This window comes from Chrysemys picta, chromosome 3 (assembly GCF_011386835.1).
Source record: "Chrysemys picta bellii isolate R12L10 chromosome 3, ASM1138683v2, whole genome shotgun sequence".
Classification (NCBI taxonomy): Eukaryota; Metazoa; Chordata; order Testudines; family Emydidae; genus Chrysemys; species Chrysemys picta.
Window position 1 is genome coordinate 63,506,725 of NC_088793.1, and position 21,980 is coordinate 63,528,704.

Genomic DNA, 21,980 nt, shown 5'->3' on the forward strand with positions numbered 1-21,980 from the left:
ATTCCTAACTACTGATTCATATTCATTAACAACAAATTCCACATTGTTATATTTTTATTTTTGTTTTTACAGCTGCCTTCACTTCCCCTCTAAACCAGGTCTTTTTTTAACCGATACAGCCTTCTTCCTCGATTTTAGGATTGTGACTTTTGGGGCATTTAGTAAGCTGTTCTTAAATGATTCCCAATAATCATTCACATTTTTCTGATTTAATCTTCCTCACACCTGATTTGGATAATAATTGTTTTCAGCTTTGTGAAATTGGACCCATTAAAGCACCAAGTATATATATTACTGGTCTAGATTTTATTCTGCTTACATATTAAAGCTACCATTAACCTTTAGTTCTGAGATCAGTTCCTCTTTATCTGTTAGGACAAGGTCTAATATAGAGGTTCCCCGTGTTGGCTGAAAATTATTGAGTTAAGAAACTGTCATCTATTAAATTCCAAGGATGTTTTAGTACTGGCAGCATGAGACCTCCAGCATATGTCATTCAAATTGAAGACCCCTATGATCATGCAGTATTTTTTCCCTACAAGTTGTAGGTAGGCGCACAAGGAGGCAGTCCTACTGTGCCTTAGTGTGATTTTGTGGTCTGTAGCAGACAACAGCTAGTACCCCATCTGTCCTTTATCTGTTAGGACATTGATCCATATGCATTCAAGATCATTTTCTTCCAAGTTATTAGGGACTCGAAAACAGGTAATGCAATTTTTGACAGTGCCACTCCCCGTTTCCTTTTGCTAACACAGTCCTTCCAAAATAGGTTATAACCATTTAACATTCCAATTGTGCGAGTCATCCCACCAGGTTACAATAATACAAGCTAGACCGAATTTAGGCTTATAAACGAACAGTTCTAGTTCCTCATGTTTACTCAGGCTCCTAGCATTGGTGCACAGGCAATTAAAGAATTGCTTTCCTTCATGTCCTTTGGTTCCTTGATTAATTTTCTTCCTAACATCTCCATTTTATACTGAGTGCTCATATCACCCCTCTTTTTACCCTCCCTTTTGCTATTAGTTTCCCCCCTTTCTGACTACTCTAGCCAGTCTGTCCCCCAGGAGATCGATCCTCCTTCTACTGAGGTGGAGGCCATCCAAACTATACAGCTCCTCTCCCATAGAAAATGGACCCATGTTCTATAAAACCAAAGCCCTCCATCCTACATCACTTACCTAGCCAGTGATTCTCTTCCAGAATCTTCTGCCTTCTGTCTTCCTTTGCTTGAGGGACAGCAAGGATCACAGAGAAGATGGCTTGGACATTTTTCTTCTTCGGCAGACTTCTGAGTTCTCTAAATTATCTACTACCTGCGAGATATCCCGCGATGCAATGTCATTTGTGCCAATATGAACCATCACCACTGGATCCTTGCCCATCATCTTCAAAAGCCCATCCAATCTTAGAGTGACATCTCGTGTCCTGGAAACAGGAAGGCAGCATGCCACCCTGTTGTCCAACTGTCTTGTGCAGAACCTTCTTCTGAGTACTGAATCTCCAACAAGGACCGTCTCTCTATTTTGGACAGTTTGAGAACTCTTTGCGAGTCAGTCTGATTTTCTTAAAAGTTGGGCCAAGCTGCTACCTGTATGTGTGTTCCAGCCTGAGTTCTGTTTCCATGTCAGTGCTGTCCAACTGTACCAGCAGGATGGATGGGGTTAGCATGAGGGGGATGGGGCTGGGCAGGCATTGGCAGCTAGGCAAGAAGCTTCTCTGGTCCTTTAATGTTGCACTTCAACCTCCCTTCTTTTAGGAGGGAGGGGAAGGGAATGGCTGTCTGTGCCAGAGCAAGACGATTTTGCTGCTTCCTGGGAACTCTCCTGCTTGGGGGGAGAGAGGCTGCAGGAAACCCTGCCCCAATCTGAACATTTGGGAGAGACCTGAATCTCCCTAGAACCAGAACAGATCTCCAGACTAGGCACTCAATCAGTTGGGAGGTACAGGAGACTGCATCTGGCTTTCCCCTTCTTAGTCTCCTCCACGCTGCACTCTGTGTGGTTGAGCAGGGAGGTAGAGGGAGAGTCCCAGTAATTCTGAGGAGAAAAGGAATCTCCATGCCAATAAAGGCAGAGTGCAGAAGCCTGGAAATCTGAAGCCAATTGAAAAGAAATTGTATATATTTGCTCTGTAGCAAGGTGGTGCTGATCTGCCTCCCTCTTGGAGCTATAGAGGCAGATGCAAAACTAACAGGCTTTTCAGAGGTGGAGCCACACCTCATCTATAACCAAATGATAGTTCTGGTCAGCTTCAGCTAGAGCAGAGACATTTGGCTGCCTAAAACAAGTATGTCTAATGTCATGGATCTGTGGGCCTCATTACAAATAATAAGTACAATGCAAGTTCCCAGTCTCATGGAAATACTTAGTACAATTTCAGTCAACAGTTTAAAAGGTGGAAAAACTTTTCAGCTTAGAAGACCCATTGGCCTCAACCAAAATTCACTGAAGCCATTAGAATTCCAGGCCATTAGTTTTTGAACTTTAAGTTCTTATGTTGAAAAAAACTGCAATAAGACATTTCTGGGTTCCCAACTGTCTCTCTACTCCTATCAATTTATATTATGTACTAAGGCTTTTAAAAGCTACTTGGGGTCCAGAATCTCAGCGATCCAATTTATGCCAGCCAAGTATCTAGTCCCTTGATAGTTAGAGGGTAAACATAGCCCACTGTAATAATGTCAACAGATTTTTACAGATTTGTTCTAAGTGTTGAGGTATGGGACATAATAATAGCAAAAGACCATAAGACATAACAGTAAATACACTCTACCCCGATAGAACGCGACCCGATATAACACGAATTTGGATATAATGCGGTAAAGCAGCGCTCCGGGGGGGGACGGGACTGCGCACTCCGGCGGATCAAAGCAAGTTCGATATAATGCGGTTTCACCTATAACGCAGTAAGATTTTTTGGCTCCCGAGGACAGCGTTATATAAGGGTAGAGGTGTACATAAAAAAGAGAAAAAAATGTAAGACTTTTGAGTACTAAAGAATTAGCAGTACGGATGTTTGGAGGAAGAGAACAACAGAGTGGAACATAAGTGAGGGCCCAATATTAAATGCAAACAGCAGGAAAAAAGGCACCAAAGATAACTAAGACAGTTAACATAATATGCGAGTAACAATATAAACAAAAATAAAATCACACAAGTACAATGATAAAGGGAAGGACCTTAATGTCAGATGACATTTTGAATTTGACACATATCTAGGGTGGAGGCTTACTAACTGCAGATATCTAAAATACATGAGAAACTGGGACTGAGAAGTTATTTAAAAATTGACAAAAAAAATTAAATCAGACAAGTTGCACAGTTCTGTGTAGACTGTTATTTAGAACAGGCTTGAAAGCTTGTCTCTCTCACCAACAGAAGTTGGTCCAACAAAAGATATTATCTCACCACCTTGTCTCACTTAGAACAGTAGATCAGTAAGGCAACCACTGCAATAATATGTATGTCTACACTGAAGCTGGAAGTGTAATTTCCAGCTCAGATTGATATAACTGTACTAGCTTTGACTGAGATAGCGTGTAAAAACAGCAGCATGGCTGTGGCTCAACGGGCAGTGGGATGGATTAGCTGCCCCAAATACATATCTAGGATTGAAGAGAGGATTGTAGTGAAGGCAACTAGTCCATCCTACCAACCATGGAGCTGCAACTACATGGCTATTCTTAGCATGCTAGCTCAATCAAAGCAAGAATGGGTACGTCTGTCCAAAATTACACCTCCAGCTCCAATGTAGACATACCCTATGAGAGAATCAAGGCATACACCAGTTTTAAATGTGATATTTGTCAAATAATTATGGATTACATTGTTACATACCCAGAAAATCCCTATCCATCAACCTCATGTCCACCCATGAGGCCCTATATACTCATAGAATTTTTGATACAACATTTGTCTTGCAAAGGAATCTTCCTTGCCTTCTTCCCTCCATGCAGATTTGGGATGGAGGGGGAAAAAAAAGTTTGGAAGATTTAATTAATCTCTCCCTCTTTCCTCCAGCAGAAATAGATTTCCAAGTAGTAGGACCCTGCCTTTAGTTCTGCAAAGTAGCGTGTTTCCCCCCTGTGATGGGATATACAAACCCCACACTGGGCAACAAAGGGTTAAGGAGCTGCTGTGGGCTCAGCCAGCCTTGCCCTGCCACACATGCAAGAGATGCACAGGCTGGAGGAGGAGTTAAAAGGGAGCAGGACAGCTCACTTGGGGGTAGATCAGGGACAGGAGCAGGACTGGAACTTGCAGCTCCTGAGAAAAGTGCTGAGGGAAAGCATGATCCCTCCCTGATGACAACCATCCGAAGATCACTCCCTGAGAGAAGGGAGGACTTGCTTCAGGTACACCATGAGAGGGAAGCATTCCTCCCTCTCTCTCATATGTACTCAGTTTATTTGTGCTAATTTTCCTTGTTCTGTTTATGAGCTATCCCTGAAGGGGAGAGACCTGGAACTGAACTGACCGGAGGGCCAAGGCACCAGGGGAGGCAGCCGCTGCTCCAAGGAAAGAGTTAACACACCATGCCTGACCACGAAGAGGTGCCATGCAGTGAGCTGACCCCATTCATGCCTTCCTGTTCAGTCTGCAAACTGTCGACAACAGAGGGATGGTAGGAAGTGGTTCAGGGAGGGCAGCCTGGAGGCACTCTTGGGTGTTGGATCCTTTTGTTAACCTCAGAGGGCCCTGGGCCAGAGCCTAGGGTGTGGGAGGGCCCAGGCTCCCCTACCAAAAGCCCCTCTACAAGTTGAACTACCTAAGCCCTGACCACTAGGTGACACTCCCCACAAGCGAAGATCATCACACCCCCATAGCAGCACAACATGTTGTAAATGAATATCTTCTATTTCAAACTACTACTGGAAACCTTCTACTGTGCTGGAGTGCTACTGAGATCATGCTGCTTAGGTATTGCAGAGGAATCTTCTAGAAAAGCAAGAGGCCAGAGAAAACCCTTGATTCTTGCAATTCCATCTCCAATGTAAAGAATTAAAATGGAGGATCTCAACTATTAAATGGGAGAGGAGATTATGATTTTCCTCCTCTGGGGCTATCCACTGATACTTTCCCAATAATGTGCCTATCGGCTATTTCCCACCTATTCTTCCCAGAGACCCACTACTTCAGTATTCTAGACATGAACACAACATAATTTCTAATCCTATAAAACATACTTTATACCTCCTCCCCAAAAGACATGCCAACTAACTAATAACTACTTTATACTACCCAAAAAACAGTTAAAGCAACTAAAACAGACACCTATTCCCTTCAATACTTGTCCCCCAGGCTCATGACATCTCACAAAAAAAAAATCTAACTAAACAGATATGTACTGTAGATATGAATGAATGAGAAATAGTCAAAGATCCTGTATCCTAAGCAACCTCAACGTCCCCACTCCACTGACCCTTTATTCTACATTCAATAGACTTGCCCATTCTGTCTCCCTGTTCCTCTACCTCAGCATTCCCACATCTCCATCCCCTCGTCCTTTACTAGCACCCATTAATATATATGTAATAATTAGAGCCCCATATATTCCACAATTCTGTCACTGCAGAATTTGCCTCAAAACGGATCTCCATAATCTCAGGTTTGATAGGGGGGAAAAAATGTTTCTAGTCCTTGTAACCAAGGAAATCACACTGGAAACCATGAACAACTGTAAACTGATGTAGAAAAGTTTGCTTGAGTCTGCAGACAGCCAGAAACAATAGCTCAGAGGTGTGAACTGCTTAATTCATCTCAATCAGGATCTTGTGGACTGATCCTGTGGTGGTTAGATTTGACATGCCAAGATACCACAGAATTAAGCATTCTTGCCATGTAATCTGCAATTCTGCTGCAGCCAACTACCCCACATTTTATTTTGTCTCTCAGTATTGGCAATCCAATGTATTCAAAAATCATGGGGTAGGCCCCCCAAAGTCATATGATTGTCTTAAAATTCAGAAGATTTAACTCTCAACCTACCGATCCACCCACACACTCACTCTCTCCAAGTTTTTTATTTGCCTTCTGTTTTTTGAGCCATTAGTGTATGCTCCGGTCAGATTTCTGAGCTTTTCTCCACAACATGGGCTAGAAACCTTGTTTCTTAAAAGAAAACACTGAGATTCTCATCTAAACACTTGATTCCAGAAGCTCTGGCTTTAAGAAAAACTTCATAAAATCATTAAAGTTGGCAGCCCTGGTCTTGCTAGTCTACTGGGATATGCTTGTAGCTGCCTCTTGCTCCTTAGTTTTCCTAGTAAGGCGGAGTTAATTGGATTAGTGTATGCTCCCATAGCAGAGGGTCAAGAGTGAGAGCTGTAATACATCTTGTAGCCAGGAAACAGGGGAGCCAGAAATGTAAACTGGCAAAATGAACTGCCTGGAGAACAGTGCTGCAGTCAAGGCCTGGAAAACCTGAAAGATAAGATGAGGAAGCTGGCTACAAGCTCCCTTGCACACAGAAAAGAAAAGAAGGGTCTGAGCCAGACTGCTTGGACAACATAATGAAAGCCCAGGCTTCGGAAGTGGAGCCACTCCACCTGGAGAGCACAGCAAAAAAAATCCGATCCTCAAAAATAACCAATTAATTTTATGTTAATGATATTTTCAAGACTGAGCCACAGATTTTGTGTGGGGAATAGTAGAATGAGAATGAATAGTATTTCATGTTTATAAACTAAATTAAAGTTTTCACAAAAGTTAATTCTGTTGTGTCGCAGAGTACATTATATCTTGACAATGCTTTCAAGACAATGACATGCACCCCACCTCAAGTTACTCCTCAGATTCGTTTTAGACATCAGCACACCTACATAACCATCCAGAAACACCCAGACGTGCTGCTACCTAGTGGGAGGGAAAGCAAGCTCAAACTCACCTCACCTTAAGTAGGAAAACGGGGGGAGGGGAGGGGAGAGGGAAGAAATAACTCTGATAGGCAGAAATTCTACAGGAAGATGAAAGAAAGAAGTGTCCGAATGTTAGGTGGGAGAAGGTATCATCCTACTAAAATGCTTTAAGATATTTCAGAATTTTAGCAGGATGATATCTTCTCCCACCTAACATTTGGAATTAAGAACCTTCTAGTTCTACTGCTTTCTTTAGCACTACTCCCATTTCAATTGGAATTAGGAACCAGATATCTATCTATCAATCAATAAAAAAAATTCAGCTTCTGTGCCAGGCCACAGAAAGTCTACCTGAACAGAAATGTATTAAAATTGAATACAGTGAGGGTGGATGCTATATTTATTTGCTTCACTCTACAAAACCCTAAATACATTGCTGCACTAACTTAATCCTTAAAGAAAGCAGACAGACAATTTATAACTTTATACCAGAAAAACTATATTCTGTAACCATATAGAAAGTTAACTGATGAGTTAATTTTCAATTTGCTGACAGTAGTACCCAATTAAATTTCTCTAACACTCATTACCACTAGTTTTTCATGACATATAATTAAGAACATGTAAAACACAACTAACTTTATTTTAAGGGTGCCAGCATCCCACAGCCAAAAACATATTGTTCCATCTGCTCCAGTTGAAGACAGATATCTCTTTGATCCACTGCACAATGGAGAAAACTGGAGGAAAAAACAAACAAAAACCCCCACAGGTTAAAAAAAAAAGTATTTGTTCAACTGCTGTCCCAGTCTCTCAAACAGAAACAAATGACCCTAATTATTCAGTCTTTATTGAAAACTCAAGTAGTACCCAACACTACTAAAGGAAAAGTCACATAGTAGAGGAAAAAAATCACATGGTAGCAACACCAACTGGTAAAATATTGTAAAGTTCGTCAGAAGGATTATCTTCCCACACTAAAACAATCCTCATGGATGAATCCCCTAGTCCTACAAGTCTACATGCAAACCCAAACATAAAAAAAAAGTTACTTACCTTTACAGTAACTGGAGTTCAAGATGTTTTGTCCTATATGTATTCCACTCTAGTTGCACATGCACCAGAGATTTCTGCTTAAGAGCAGTGTGTGACCAACTGCCACTTGAGCCCCTTTTCTACCACAGATCCCAAAGAGTACAGGAAGAGTCCAAAGCAGAGAGGAAGAAAGGCTGATCACGGAATACACATAGGGACAACACATCTCAAAGAAGAACAATGAGCTATCTACATGGGGATGGAAGGTACTAATAGCCATCAGATGTACCCTGAGTGAGTTCTCCAAGGTCTTTGGCGAAAGGATATAGTCCAAAATATAATGTATTTAGGACTCTAGAAGCACAAGTTCACACTAAGCCACAAATCTCTACCACTTTTTGTATTGTACACTTTTCTTGTAGAATCTTTTCTATTGTTGATCAGAATAGTTTGCTCCTCTGAATAACATATCTTTTCTAGTTCTGACATCCATCCAAAAAACGTGGTTAGGTTGAGATGGATCAGGATTACCGATGATTCCCATGTTCTGAGTCAAGAGGCTTACTGACAATTCCCATGTTCTGAGTCAAGAAGTCCAACAGCAGAAATAATTGAATCAGAGGATAAGTGGAGAAGCAAAGTAGTTCTGGAAACCAATACTGTATGAGCCACGAAGGAACTACTAAGATAATTACTGCCTTTTCCTGTTTGATTTTCCTGCAAAAATTAAAAACATATCAACCAGAGAGTTTGGATTCTGACCCCCTCTGGAACAAAAACTTTTGACATTTCTTGTTCCTGTCTGTTGCAAACAAATCTACTGCCAGTCACCACCACTGGTGGAAAATGAACTGAACAACAGATTTCTGAATCTCCTATTCATGTTCTGTGGAAAATTATTTGCTGAGGTTATCTGCTAATGTGCTCGGCAGACCTGGCCGGTTATATATATTGATATATATCAATATCCTGGAGCCCAGAGGAGTTTACAGCTTATTGCCTATGAGCACAGAAGAGATGATTGTGCTCTCTGCTTGTTTATATAAAACACTGTAATCATGTTCGTCATGATCTGACTAGGCTGACCTTGAATCATTGGCAAGAAGTGTATGCATATGCTGTAAACTCTTCTGAGCTCCAGGATATTGATATATGTAACAGTGACTCTTCTAGACTCTATATGCATCTGTTGCTATCGTTCTTATCGGAAGGGGTAGAACAAAGGAAAATTCAATACAAACTGCATTCAGGTTTTCCACAAATTGAAAGGGAAGAGAATCTTTTGTGGAACTGATACAATCATGTCCAGACTGTGTTTGCTCAGGGCATACACTGTCCTCAACCAAGCTTACATTCAAAGTAGATGCAGTTTCGCATGCAATGTCATGGAAGCGCAAGAGGCCATGGGACCCCTTAGACTGAGGCAAGATCTTACTGTAATTTGCAGAAAAGGCAGTTACCTTTTTCCGTAACTGGTGTTCTTCGAGATACGTTGCTCAAGTCTATTCCACAGTAGGTGTGCGTGCTCACCACGTGCACCGGTGCCGGAAGTTTTTCCCCTAGCAGTACCCATAGGGGGGGAGGAGCGCCCCCCGCGACCCCTGGAGTGGCGCCTGCCTGGCGCGGTTTAAGGGGAGCTGCGCGCTCCCCCCACCCTCAGTTCCTTCTTGCCAGTCAACTCCGGCAGCAGGGAAGGAGGGCGGGATGTGGAATAGACATGAGCAACACATCTCGAAGAACACCATTTACGGAAAAAACTGCCTTTTCTTCTTCGAGGAATTGCTCATGTGTATTCCACAGTAGGTGATTCCAAGCTGTATCTGCTGGAGGTGGGTAGGAGTTCACAAGTTCTCGGGACGGAGTACTGCCCTGCCGAACCCGGCGTCATTCCTGGTTTGGGAAACTATTGCATAGTGCGAGGTGAACGTGTGAACTGAAGACCACGTGGCGGCCCTTCAAATGTCCTGAATAGGGACGTGGGCCACAAAGGCAGCCGATCAAGTGTGCCCTAACTACGGGGGAAGGGGGAACCCTCCAGCTCATAACAGGAGTGGATGCACGAAGTGATCCAGTTGGACAGCCATTGAGTGGAAATCGGTTGGCCTCTCGCGCACTCAGCTGAGGTGACAAACAGCTGCAAGGACATTCTGAACGGCTTGGTTCGGTCGAGGTAGAAAGCCAGAGCCCGCCTCACATTGAGCGTGTGGAGGCGGCGGTCCTCATTAGTAGCGTGGGGTTTGGGGCAAAGGACTAGTAGAAAAATGTCCTGACCCATGTGGTAGACGGAGACCACCTTCGGGAGGAACGTGGGGTGTGGGCGGAGCTGGACCTTGTCCTTACGAAAGATCGTGTATGGCGGCTCGGAGGTTAGGGCCCTGAGCTCCGAGACCCACCTGGCCAACGTGATAGCAACCAGGGAGGCTACCTTCCATGAGAGGTGAGACCAGAAACACATGGCCAGCGGCTCAAACGAGGGCCCCGTAAGCCGAACCAGCACCAGATTCAGGTCCCACTGCGGTACCAGGGTCTTAGAATACAGGTAAAGCTGGTCCAAACCCTTAAGGAACCGGCCAGTCATAGCATGGGAGAACACCGGGTGTCCTTGCACTGGGGGATGGAAAGCCTATATGGCTGCCAGATACACACTCACTGATGAGGGCGCCAGGCCCTGGGCCCTCAGGCGGAGGAGGTAATCAAGGATAAGCAGGATCAGGGCAGCCGTTGGGGATACACCTTGGTCGGTCGTCCACCTAGCAAAACGAGACCACTTCGCCATGTAGGACCGGCGAGTGGAGGGCCGTCTACTCTCAAGGAGGACGCGCTGAACCGGAGCTTAGCATGTCCTTTCCTTGCCACCTAGCCACTGAGCAGCCACACCGTGAGGTGAAGAGCTTCGAGGTTGGGGTGGAGGAGACTGCCCCGGTCCTGAGAGAGTAGGTCTGGGCGGAGTGGCAACAGCCACGGCAGAGCCACCATCAGGCCCAAGAGGGTCCCGTACCAGTGCTCCCTGGGCCACGCTGGGGCAATGAGGACGACCCTGGCCTTGTCCGTCTTTATTTTCTCTAGGACCCTGCTGATCAGCATATAGCAGTTGGCCTGACCAGGGCAGGATAAAGGCATCAGAGATAGCGTCCCTCCCCAGGCCCCCTCTGGAGCAGAACCGAGGGCATCGTCGGTTCTGTCGGGTCGCGAATAGGTCCACCTGGAGGGCCACTCTTGCTAAGAGAAAAAATCCCTGCTCAAGCAATCCGCCCTCACATTCCGGGCGCCCGGTAGGTGAAAGGCTTTTAGGTGGATGTTGTGAGCTACACAGAAGTCCCACAGACTGAGGGCTTCGTGGCAGAGGATCGGGCCCTGCCTTGCCTGTTGATATAGAACATCAAGACCGTGTTGTCCGTGAGAACCCTGACTATGTTGCCCTTCAGGTGTGAGCGGAAGGCTATACACGCCAGTTGCACCGCCCTGAGTTCCTTGATGTTTATGTGAAGGCTCAGGTCTTGCCGAGACCATACGCCTTGGGTCTGAAAATTCCCCACATGGGCTCCCCAGCCCAGGTCCGATGTATCGGACACCAGCTCCACGGACGGGGCCCTGTCCCAGAACGGGACCCCCTGAAAATTGTTGCTCGGTGTGGACCACCACCGTAGGGAGGCGGTCACCGAGTTCAGCACGGTGAGGACCTTGTCTAACCTGTCTGTGGCTTGGGAGAACTGCGAGGCCAGGCAGAGCTGGAGAGGCCTCATCCTGAGCCTGGTGTGGCGGACCACATACGTGCACGCCAACATGTGACCTAGCAGCTGTAGGCAGGACCTGGCTGTCGTCACCGGGAACCTTACGATCGAGTCGATGAGCCCTTTCAGGGTCTCGAACCTGTCTGGGGGGAGAGAGGCCCTGGCCAACGTTGCGTCCAGGAGCGCCCCGATAAACTCTATGCGTTGGACTGGGACTAACGTGGACTTGGTGTTGTTTACCAACAGGCCCAGGGCAGTGCATGTGGACAGGAGGAGTGCCCCATGATCCCTCACGTGTGATCGGGAGGTGCCTTTGACCAGCCACTCATCCAGATAGGGGACTATCTGGACTCGCCGGCGCCTGAGGTAGGCTGCTACTACTGACAGGCATTTTGTAAAAACCCAGGGGGCAGTGGACAGACCAAACGGGAGGACCGTGAATTGGTAGTGATTCTCTCCCACTACAAAACGGAGGAAGTGCCTGTGCCCCTCTAATATGTGGACATATGCGTCCTGTAGATCTATGGCCGCGTACCAATCCCTGGGATCCAGGGAAGGGATGATGGAGGCCAGAGAAGGGATGATGGAGGCCAGGGAAACCATGCAAAACTTGAGTTTTACCAAGTACTGGTTCAGATCTCGCAGGTCCAGTTTGGGTCTGAGCCCCACTTTGGCCTTCGGGATAAGGAAATACTGGGAGTAATACCCCTTGCCCAGGAACTCCTTGGACACCGCCTCTATCGCTGCTAGTTCTAGGAACTTCCCGACCTCCTGCTTGAGCAGACCCTCGTGTGATGGGTCCCCTGAGGGGGGGGGCTGGAGGGTGGTTGGGCGGGTAGGAGGTAAACTGGAGGGTGTAACCTTGGGAGATGGTGTTGAGGACCCAACGATCCGAGGTGAGCCGCGACCATTCAGGGAGGAACGCACACAATCAATTGGAAAAAGGGAGCTTTGTTGGGGATTGATCCCTGCTGAAAACTGACGGGGTACCCCCGAGTGTCCCGTCAAAAACGCCTTTTACCTGCCTGCTTGCCCTTAGAGGACCCAAGCTGGGGGACAGGCCAGTATTGTCTTTGCGCACGTTTCTTATAGTCCCATTGCTTCTTATGGGCGGCCTCGTATTTTGGGAGGGCAGCCCGGGCGGGAGCCTGCTGTAACTTGAACTTGGGTTTTGCCGGAGCAGGGACATAGAGGCCCAGGGTCTGGAGGGTCGTGCGGGAGTCTTTCATGCCGTGCAGCTTTGTGTCTGTTTTCTCCGCAAACAGCGCCTTCCCGTCAAAAGGGAGATCCTGCATTGATGACGGCGCTTCGCTAGATAGCCCAGAGAGCAGAAGCCAGGACGCCCGTCTCATGGACACCGCCGAGGCCGTGGACCGTGCAGCCGTGTCCGCTGCATCCGAAGTGGCCTGCAGAGATGCCCTGGTGGTAGCTGCCCCTTCCGCCACGAGCGCCTTAAACTCCTTTCTATTGCGCTCCCGGAGGGAGTCCTCGAACTTGGGGAGGGATCCCCAGAGATTAAACTCGTAGCAACCCACGAGAGCCTGACGGTTTGCTACTCTCAGCTGGAAACTTGATGACAAATACATTTTTCTCCCAAAAGCATCCAGCTTCCGAGAGTCTTTCTTCTTTGGGGTTAGGGCTGGATGCCCATCGCTCCCTGTGGTTGACCGACTCAACCACCAAGGAGTTGGGCGCCAGGTGGGTATACAGATACTCGTGCCCCTTAGTGGGTACAAAGTACTTGCGCTCCGCCTTCTTAGAGATGGGAGCCAATGAGGCTGGTGTTTGCCACAGGGCACTTGAAATTTTCGCCACTCCTTCGTGGAGCGGCAAGGCCACCCTGCCCGGTGCCGAGGGGGACAGAACATTGAACGGGGAGTCTGAGGGCTCCTCCATTTCCTCTGCCTGGAGATGGAGGCTTGCTGTCACCCTTTTTAGTAATTCTTGATGGGCCTGGTAGTCCTCCTGCGGGACGGAGGGGGGCAGGACCGCAATCAGCTCCTCCGGACGGGGCGAGGAGGCCGGTGCGGGGCTTTGGGTGTTGGCCAGCACCGGAGGGTCCACCACCTGGTCGGACTCCGGGCACGGCACTGAGGAAGTGAGTCCGTCGACTCTTTCCTTAGCGGTCTAGGGATGGAGGCTGATAGTGCTTCCGATGCCCCGGCCACTGAGCGAGCCCCCACTGGGGGCTGCGCCGGAGGCCACGATGCCCACTGGTACCACTGGGCTGGCCACGACGCATGGTGCCATGGCACTTCCTGAGGCACCGGCGGGGCTGGCCGATCAGGCTAGCTAGCCTGGCCTGTAGACGGGCGACTGTGAGCGGAGGTCAGGCTGGCGGACGACACGCTGCTGCCTTCAGACCGGGAGTGGCGGCGGTGCCGGGATCTACGTCGACCATGGGACCGCGACCTCGAGGCAGGAGAACGGCACCAACGGTAGTAGCTGCTCTGCGAGCAGTCTCGATGGGCAGACCCGTGACGGTGAGGAGCCGGCCTTGGCGGAGACTTTGAGTAGGATTCCGAGCGGGAACGGCGTCAACGGTCATGCCTTGACCGACTGCGGTACCACCTTCGAGACAAGGAGCGTTGGCGACATCCGCTGCAGTCTCGTCTGTGCTTGCGCCGTGAAGACAGTCTAGCAGGCGTCGAGGGTGATCCACATGGACCCTATGCGTTGGACTGGGAACGGTCACTGGGCGGTGAGCGGTGTCGGGAATGTTCCCTCGACCAAGACTGGTACCGGGCCGGTGGCGACTGCGGCAATCCCAGTGGCGGCTTGCCTCTGGAGCGTGGGGCCAACATCGGTGCGGCTCCCGACACCAGCATGGACGTGACATCATTAGCTGCCTGGAGGACTTCAGGCGCAGATGGCATCCAGACATCCGGAGAGGCCTGCTCCGAAGGGCCGGGCTACTCCGCTCCGTGTGAGTCGGCGGCCTAGGGCCTGATGGGGAGGGAGGATTACCCGACATTGGCCTAGTCTCTGTCCCAGACTTCCCTTGGTGCCGTTGCGAAGAGGGAGTCTTTCCGGTCCTCTTGGCATGCTCTGTGGAAGGGGAGCGGTGCCGACTAGTCGAATGTACCGGAGGATCTCCGCGTACCGACGCCGCGGTGCTGGGTACCGGATCGGAGTGGCGTGCCGGGGTCGGGGCCAGTGCCGACTCCATCAGGATGGCCCGGAGTCTAATGTCCCTTTCTTTTTTAGTCCGGGACTTGAACAACTTGCAGATCTTGCACCTTTAGCTGATATGGGTTTCTCCCAAGCAGCGCAAACAGTCTGTGTGCGGGTCACTCCTTAGCATAGAACACCCACAGGAGCCGCACGACTTAAATCCCGGGGCATGCTCCGGCCTGGGTTCACTAACTAAGTAAACTTCACTGAAAACTAAACTGACTACAGGTACTACCGAACAAACCGTTCTGGGGACAAGCTGCAGCAAGGCTGGAGCTAAGCAGTTCCGACGCACTTTCACTGGTGGCAAGAAGGAACTGAGGGTGGGGGGAGCACGCAGCTCCCCTTATACCGCGTCCGGCTGGCACCACTCCAGGGGTTGCAGGGGGCTCTCCCGCCCTACGGGTACTGCTAGGGAAAAAACTTCTGGCACCGGTGCACGTGGCGAGCATGCACACCTACTGTGGAATACACATGAGCAATCACTCGAAGAAGAATCACTTGAAGTTGGATGATGAGGCTGGATATAGTCTGGAATCTGTTGTGAGGTAAGTACTCTTTTGCTGTCCTGGAATACAGTATCAGGCCAGTAAACTCTATACATTCTGTTGGTGTTAAAACTGACTTTTCTTCTTTTACTCTCAAACAGAGAGTCTGGAAAAGCTGGGGAGCCATTCACATAGAGTTTTGAACTTCTTGATAGGACTTTCGCTTGAGAAGCCAGTTGCCCAGATATAAACAGTCTATCGTGCCCTGTAATCTTAGGAAAGCAGCGACCATTTGGTAAATACCCCTGGTGCCAGTGTCAGGCCAAAGAGAAAGAACCCTAAATAGGTAATGATTTGGACCAATCACAAATCAGAAATCTCGTGTACAAGATAATATATTTATGTGGAAATAATTCTGGAGGTCAACAGCTGTAAACCCATCTCCCAGATCTAACAACAGTATTATGGAAGCTAAGGTAACCATCCTTAAATTTCAAATGGTGAATGAAAGTGCTGAGCATTCTAAGGTCCAGGAGTGGCCTCCAACCTCCCATCTTCTTGGGTACAAGAAAATATTTGAAGTAAAAAAACTTCGCTTTGGTGTTAATGAGGCACAGCTTCTATTGCTCAGAAAGGAAGGAGAGAATCCTCTTTCTGGACAAGAAGTCTCCTTTGAGAGGGGTTCCTGAAAAGGAATAGGGAAGGTGGGTAGGGAGCGGGAAAAGCATGGAATTGAATCACATGAACAGTTGTAATAATTTTTAACATCCCCTTGTCTATTACAGCATTCTATGCTCTCCCATACTGGAAAAGAGAAAGTTTCCAATAGGAGTCTGGGAAAAAGGAGCAGCAGCCAGATCTAGAGGAATGATTATTTTGCAACTCTCCACAATCCCATCAAAAGGGATGCTTGCTGGTCAGCACAGACTGCAAAGAGAAAGCAGACAGATTTCTCTTCTGTAGTTTCTGACTTTTCCTTCGAGGTTCTGGAGACCTCAGCTAGTAAAAGGAGGACGGAGTTGTCCTCTGTCTAGGGTAAGATTGAAGTTTACCATATTTCCTTTTTATTATTGGAGTATAAATGTCTAAAGAACATAAGGCAGCATGGGAATCCTTAAAAGAGTGGAGGGACCCATTTGTTCTCTCACTGAAAAGATCAGGGTGCCCTAATGGAAGGTTATTCACTATGGCTTGGACTTCTTCCAGAATACTCAAAGACTTAAGCCACAATGATCAACACATCATGATAGAGGTTACCAAAGAGCATGAAGTGGTATCTGCCATATATAAGGAAGCCTGTAATGAAGGTCTTGCTATTAAATGACATTCCGTTATCAATGACCGAGATGGCTCCCTGTATTCCTTTGGCAACTTGTGAACAAAATTTGTGAATTTATTATAGTTGTGAAAATCATACTTTGCCATGAGAATTTGGTAATTAGAAATTTGAAACTGCAGACTTACAACAGAATAGTTTTTGTCCAAAAAGTCTAAATGCTTTACATTAGAATTAAATGGGGCTCTCTTAGAATAGTACTGTTTATTTCTCTCATTAGCTGCAGCTACCAAAAGATAGCATAGTACTGGACGGAAGTACAAGTATTCAGCTTCTTTTGCAGGAAAATAATATTTCTTCTCAGTCTTTTTAGAAGAAGAATAAATAATAGCAGGAGTATGCCATACAGTCTTTGCAGGCTCCAAGTGAGCATCGTTAATCAGACGCATGATTTGCCCCAGCATAATAGTATGAAGGATATCTAATAGTTTATAAAAAGCCTCTCAGGACTTCCTCTAACAGTATTTGGAACAAATTCACTACCCTTTTCATGAGTTCTTAAAAGTTCTTAAAGTAGTCAGTACATAATAGTGAGGCTGGTATCACTGCCTCATCCACAGAAGACAAGGAAAGGACTTCAGAGGCTGAGCTAGTCTTTTTCTTCAGAGAGTCCCTCCTGATATTGAGAATGCACAGAATACCCACGAGGCTTAGCGGACTTCTGCTTCTTTCTCTTCATCACTCTCTTTGAGAGGATACTGGAAAGGATGTCCCCTATAAGAGTCCCTGAGTTCCCAATATGGCCACTGAACAGCACTGTACCAGTAAAAAAAAAAAAAGGGGGGGGGGCCTCAGGGAGATGGATATCAGGGCATATGAGGAGCCTGATAATCCCTTTATCTGGAATAATGGGACATCTTGGACTACCTTTCTGAGCCAAAATTTGAGGCTGGGACTGGACCACAGGGGATGGATCAAATGCAATTGCCCTCATCTGTTCATCTGGCACTGGCCCCTGTCAGAAGACAGGATACTGGGCTAGATGGACCATTGGTCTGACCCAGTATGGCTGTTCTTATGGTCTTATGAACAGGCTGTAGGGAAATACGTAAGTGAATCGCTCACTCTGTTCTGGGAGTCAGATAATGAATATGATACATCTGACTCCAGAGGAGGAACAGTGGGAATGGGACTGAAATGAAGCTGTCCCTCTCTTAAGATTAGTAGCAGGGAGGAGACTGGTACTGAGGAAGTAACTGAGTCCTGTACTGGAGCTAAATGTAAGCCTCCTGACAGCAATGGGGATTTGGGCTCAGACATTTGTAGGTCCCCTAATACCACGCATTGAATCAGTACTGTGAAGCTGGATCATTCTCTTTACTGTTGATGAAGCACTCAGTACTGATCTGCTTTCTACAATGCATCAATTGGTATCAATGATGTGGTAGCAGCTTATGCCGATGGTGGGTACTGTAATAAGAGACTTAGTACTGGGCATGATCATAAGGTCCTATGACATCAGTGCCGCAGTGCTGGTTCCACACTCTTTCAATGCTCCCTCTGTACCTGCACCAGGTTGTGGAGCTTCACTCATCTTGGAACGAAGAGGCAATTTCAACTTTAAAAAGAAGAAGAAGAAGAAGAAGAAGAAGACGAAGACGAAGACGAAGACGAAGAAGAAATAAGGGGAACTTTGTCTCATTTCCTTGGGAGGGTGTTTAACTTTTCGCTTCTACTTTCCCCTGGCCCCTCCTATCCTTTAAGGTAAGCTTAACTGCATGCGCTCTGGAGCTAACCAATGCCAAGCTGAAAGAAGCACACTCTGGCTCTTCTGTCCATTGTACAGGGGCATCAGGTGGGCCCAAATTTGAGGCTGACCACTTGGAGAGGGGAAAAAACAAAAAACAAAACCCCCACATTTTTAGCCTCATCTCCCTGGAATTGCTTGTTCTTTCGGAAAATAACCTACAGATACTGCACTTTAGGCGAGTCTCATGTCTCCTCAAACAAAAAAGGCAGCAAGTAGAGTCATCACTGAGAGGGAAGGGCTCACTTCACAGTATCTGAAGCCGGGAGATTTTAGCATAATCAATTCACATAATACTAAACAAAAGAAGGAGGGGTATGGATTTTATTTTGCACAAACATTTAAGTTCTTAAAAATACAGTCCAAAGATACTGAACTGAAAAAAACAAAAAAACAAAAAAAAAACCCGAGAGCTACATCTCAGTCCAAGTATGCACTGATGAAGCAGGCACCGCTAGCAAAAAATCTCCAATCTTGGGTGCATGTGCACCTAGAGTGAAACACCAATAGGGAAAGCACCCAAGGAAAAACCTTTACAAATATAAGGAATAGAAACAGCCTTACAATAAGCTCTCTTTTATAAATGACAAGTGCTGTGAATTATTAAACAAATCATCTAATGAACTTGTTCTTTTAATGCTTGACAATCTTCTCTCTACCACACCCAATATTTATCATCACTTGTGCATAACTTAGGTGTTGGTCCTGCAAAGACTTACGTACCTAACTTTATATACAAGTAGTCCCACTGACTTCAACAGGACTATACATGTGCATAAAGGGAAGCATGTGTTTTTGCAGAATCAGAACAGAATCTTCGGGATCAGATCTTCGGGACAAAAATCATGTCTTGAGTCTGTCGCACATTTATGACACACACACAAAAAAATAACTAAAGGGACCACTCAATTTTTCAAAGCTCCTTGTCCATCCTTTACAATTGAATTACCTGTTGCACATTTCTTACTAAAACAAACTTCACAGAAAAAAACTGTTATTGCTGCAATCCACTTCCTCACTTATGTGATTTGTAGAAAGACAGAAAGATTGTTACCTGTAGTGATGTTATGGATGCACTGTGACCCTGCAAAACTGCTAAGGGTGCACATGTTCGAAGACACCAAACTCTGATCATTTTATCACAGCTCCCTGCAGCAATCATGGTGTTTTCATAGTTCACAGCCATGTCAGATATTTCAGCTGCATGTCCTCTTAAAGTTGTCAACAACCTTCCATCATCTGTTGCCCAGATTTTTACAAGGCAATCATCAGAACCCTAAAAACAAGGCAGCAATCATCACAACCATATAATTATCTCTTCTGATGTTCCATACCTATGTTATTTAACTAAAACAACAAAATTTGTGACATTCATTGTAAACCACTTCTCACTACAGTCTGAATATATTGAGGAAAGCTGCAGAGGAAAGCTGCAGAAGAATGTGCAAGCAGAATACAAAGTATGCTAAGTGCGAACAGTATATACAAATTATGCATCTATACACACAAGCCCTGCAGCAAGCTGGATCTAAATTCTTTAGCAAGGTCTTTTAGTTTCTGCAAAACGCCAGGGCAACAAACTGTAGATACTGCAAACAGTTTTTATATTTTAAAACTGAAGTTATATTTAATATGAAAATTAATAATGAATCAGTACAGTGTTCCTTGTATTTATTTTATGTTAAATTTAATATTTTATGCTATACCTGTATTTCTATTCTCTCTCTGCGCCAGCTAGTCCTTCATGCACTCCCAATTTAAGAAATGCTACCGTATATCTTCAGAATATATTTCCTCACCTTTCCGGCATGCTTTAATATGCAGTGAAACAGACAACTTTTAAAGCATAAAAAAAAATCTTTATTAATGCCCATTGAGATGAATGGGGCAATTCACAACACTCAGAGCTGCTCCAGGATCTCTGCAAACTCAGGCAGACATTTCTGTCCCAGTTACAGTAAATTCACATTTTGACGGTTTCCTTTGAAACCATAATAGATGTTTTGGTTTTGGTTTAAATGAAATCCAAGACCCTGGGAACAAATGAAAGGTCTGTCCATACCGTCCCAGAGAGCACAAAGATGTAGATAGGTAACTAGTGTCAGACACCTCAGTGCTTTTGAAAATCCCACTAAGTGCCTATCTGCACATAAATACTTTTAAAAATTGGGCCCTATATGACTTGCTTTAGTCGCACAGGAAGTCTGTGACAGAGCAGGGAATTGAGCCCATATTTCCGGAGTCACAGGCCCTTACCACTGGGACTATTCTTCCTCTCCATAGGGATATACACCCCAGCAAGTTAAAAACTTCACCCCGGAAAGTTAACAACTAATGTTTTATGAACTCTAATCAGAGACCATGGATGAGAATCAGACATCTGTCATCACCACTTTTTGTAAAATTGAACAGGTTCCAGTTATAACTCAGCTAAAAAAAATCCAATTTGTTGCAGCACATCTATGAGGCCCAGGTTTATGCTGGCACGTAGATATACCGTATTTTCTGGCGTATAAGACGACTCGGCGTATAAGACGACCCCCAACTTTTCCAATTAAAATATAGAGTTTGGGATATACTCGCCGTATAAGACTACCCCTCTTCCAACGCACACCAAATAAAAATTAAAAAAACATCAGATTTGATTTCAATATGGTAATTTTAATTCAAATGCTTATGACATGCAGGTACTTAGCAGGAAAACTGTCATTTATAAACATAAGGCTGTTTGTCATCAAACATGTAAACATAAAACAGTGCAAGTGGATTAAACTTTTCCTAATTCACTCTAAAGCTGAAAGGAAGGATAAGACAATAAACCCATGGGAGCTGCCATGCTGTTTGTTTTCTAAGCTGTCAACCAAACTGGAACTGATGATGATAGGAGGAAGATAACAAACAATAGAGAGAGAGCAAGTGCCGGGCAAGTCCCTGGCGAGTTAGCAACGCCCATCATAACTGCAAGCTACGGTATTTTTACAGGTTTTGCTGGCATGACAGTTTCCCTTTAAAAGCCTTCAAAATCCTCCTGTTCGTCATCTGATATCATAAGTACATCAATGACATCTTGTGATACATTTGTAAGGCAGTCATCGTATGGATCGAATTCCGTATCAGATGGTGTGGTCTCAGCTTCGGCTTCCTCTTCATCTTGCCACAAGTAGTCGTCCTCCATACCATCTAATGAATTTGATATGCCACACTTCTTGAAAGACTTGATTACTGTTTCTGCATCAATATCATTCCAGGCTTTTATGACAAACTTGCACAAAACATCCAACTGTGGAGCACGCATGTTTCCTCCTTTTGTGAATGACTTTTCGCCGCTAACCATCCATTCACTCCACTGTTCTCGAATGCGATCTTTAAACGGCTTGTTTAGGCACACATCCAGTGGCTGTACCAACGATGTCAATCCTGCAGGAATAACTGCCGCATCTGTGTTTAGTCTTGCAAGCCTTTGCTTGGTGCTGGGAGTTAAATGAGCCCTGAACATATCCCACACCAGTAGACTACATTTTTGAATAAGTCCACCTGGTCGCCTGCTCCATACATTATCAAGCCATAGCTTTACCCCTTCTTCATCCATCCAGCCTTTTTCATTCACATG

General features: G+C 45.9%; 1 protein-coding gene across 3 annotated transcripts in view; it reads right to left on the reverse strand.

Annotated features, from left to right (window-relative positions):
* The window catches only part of PHIP (pleckstrin homology domain interacting protein), a 334,334-nt gene that overhangs the window by 198,040 nt on the left and 114,314 nt on the right, over positions 1 to 21,980 (reverse strand). For all 3 annotated transcript variants that reach the window (XM_065588082.1, XM_065588081.1, XM_065588080.1), the window contains exons 8-9: positions 19,425 to 19,646; positions 7,499 to 7,599 (exon numbers count right to left, since the gene is read on the reverse strand). In XM_065588082.1, the coding sequence (XP_065444154.1) occupies positions 7,499 to 7,599; positions 19,425 to 19,646 (323 nt within the window). The remainder of the gene's footprint in view (positions 1 to 7,498; positions 7,600 to 19,424; positions 19,647 to 21,980) is intronic.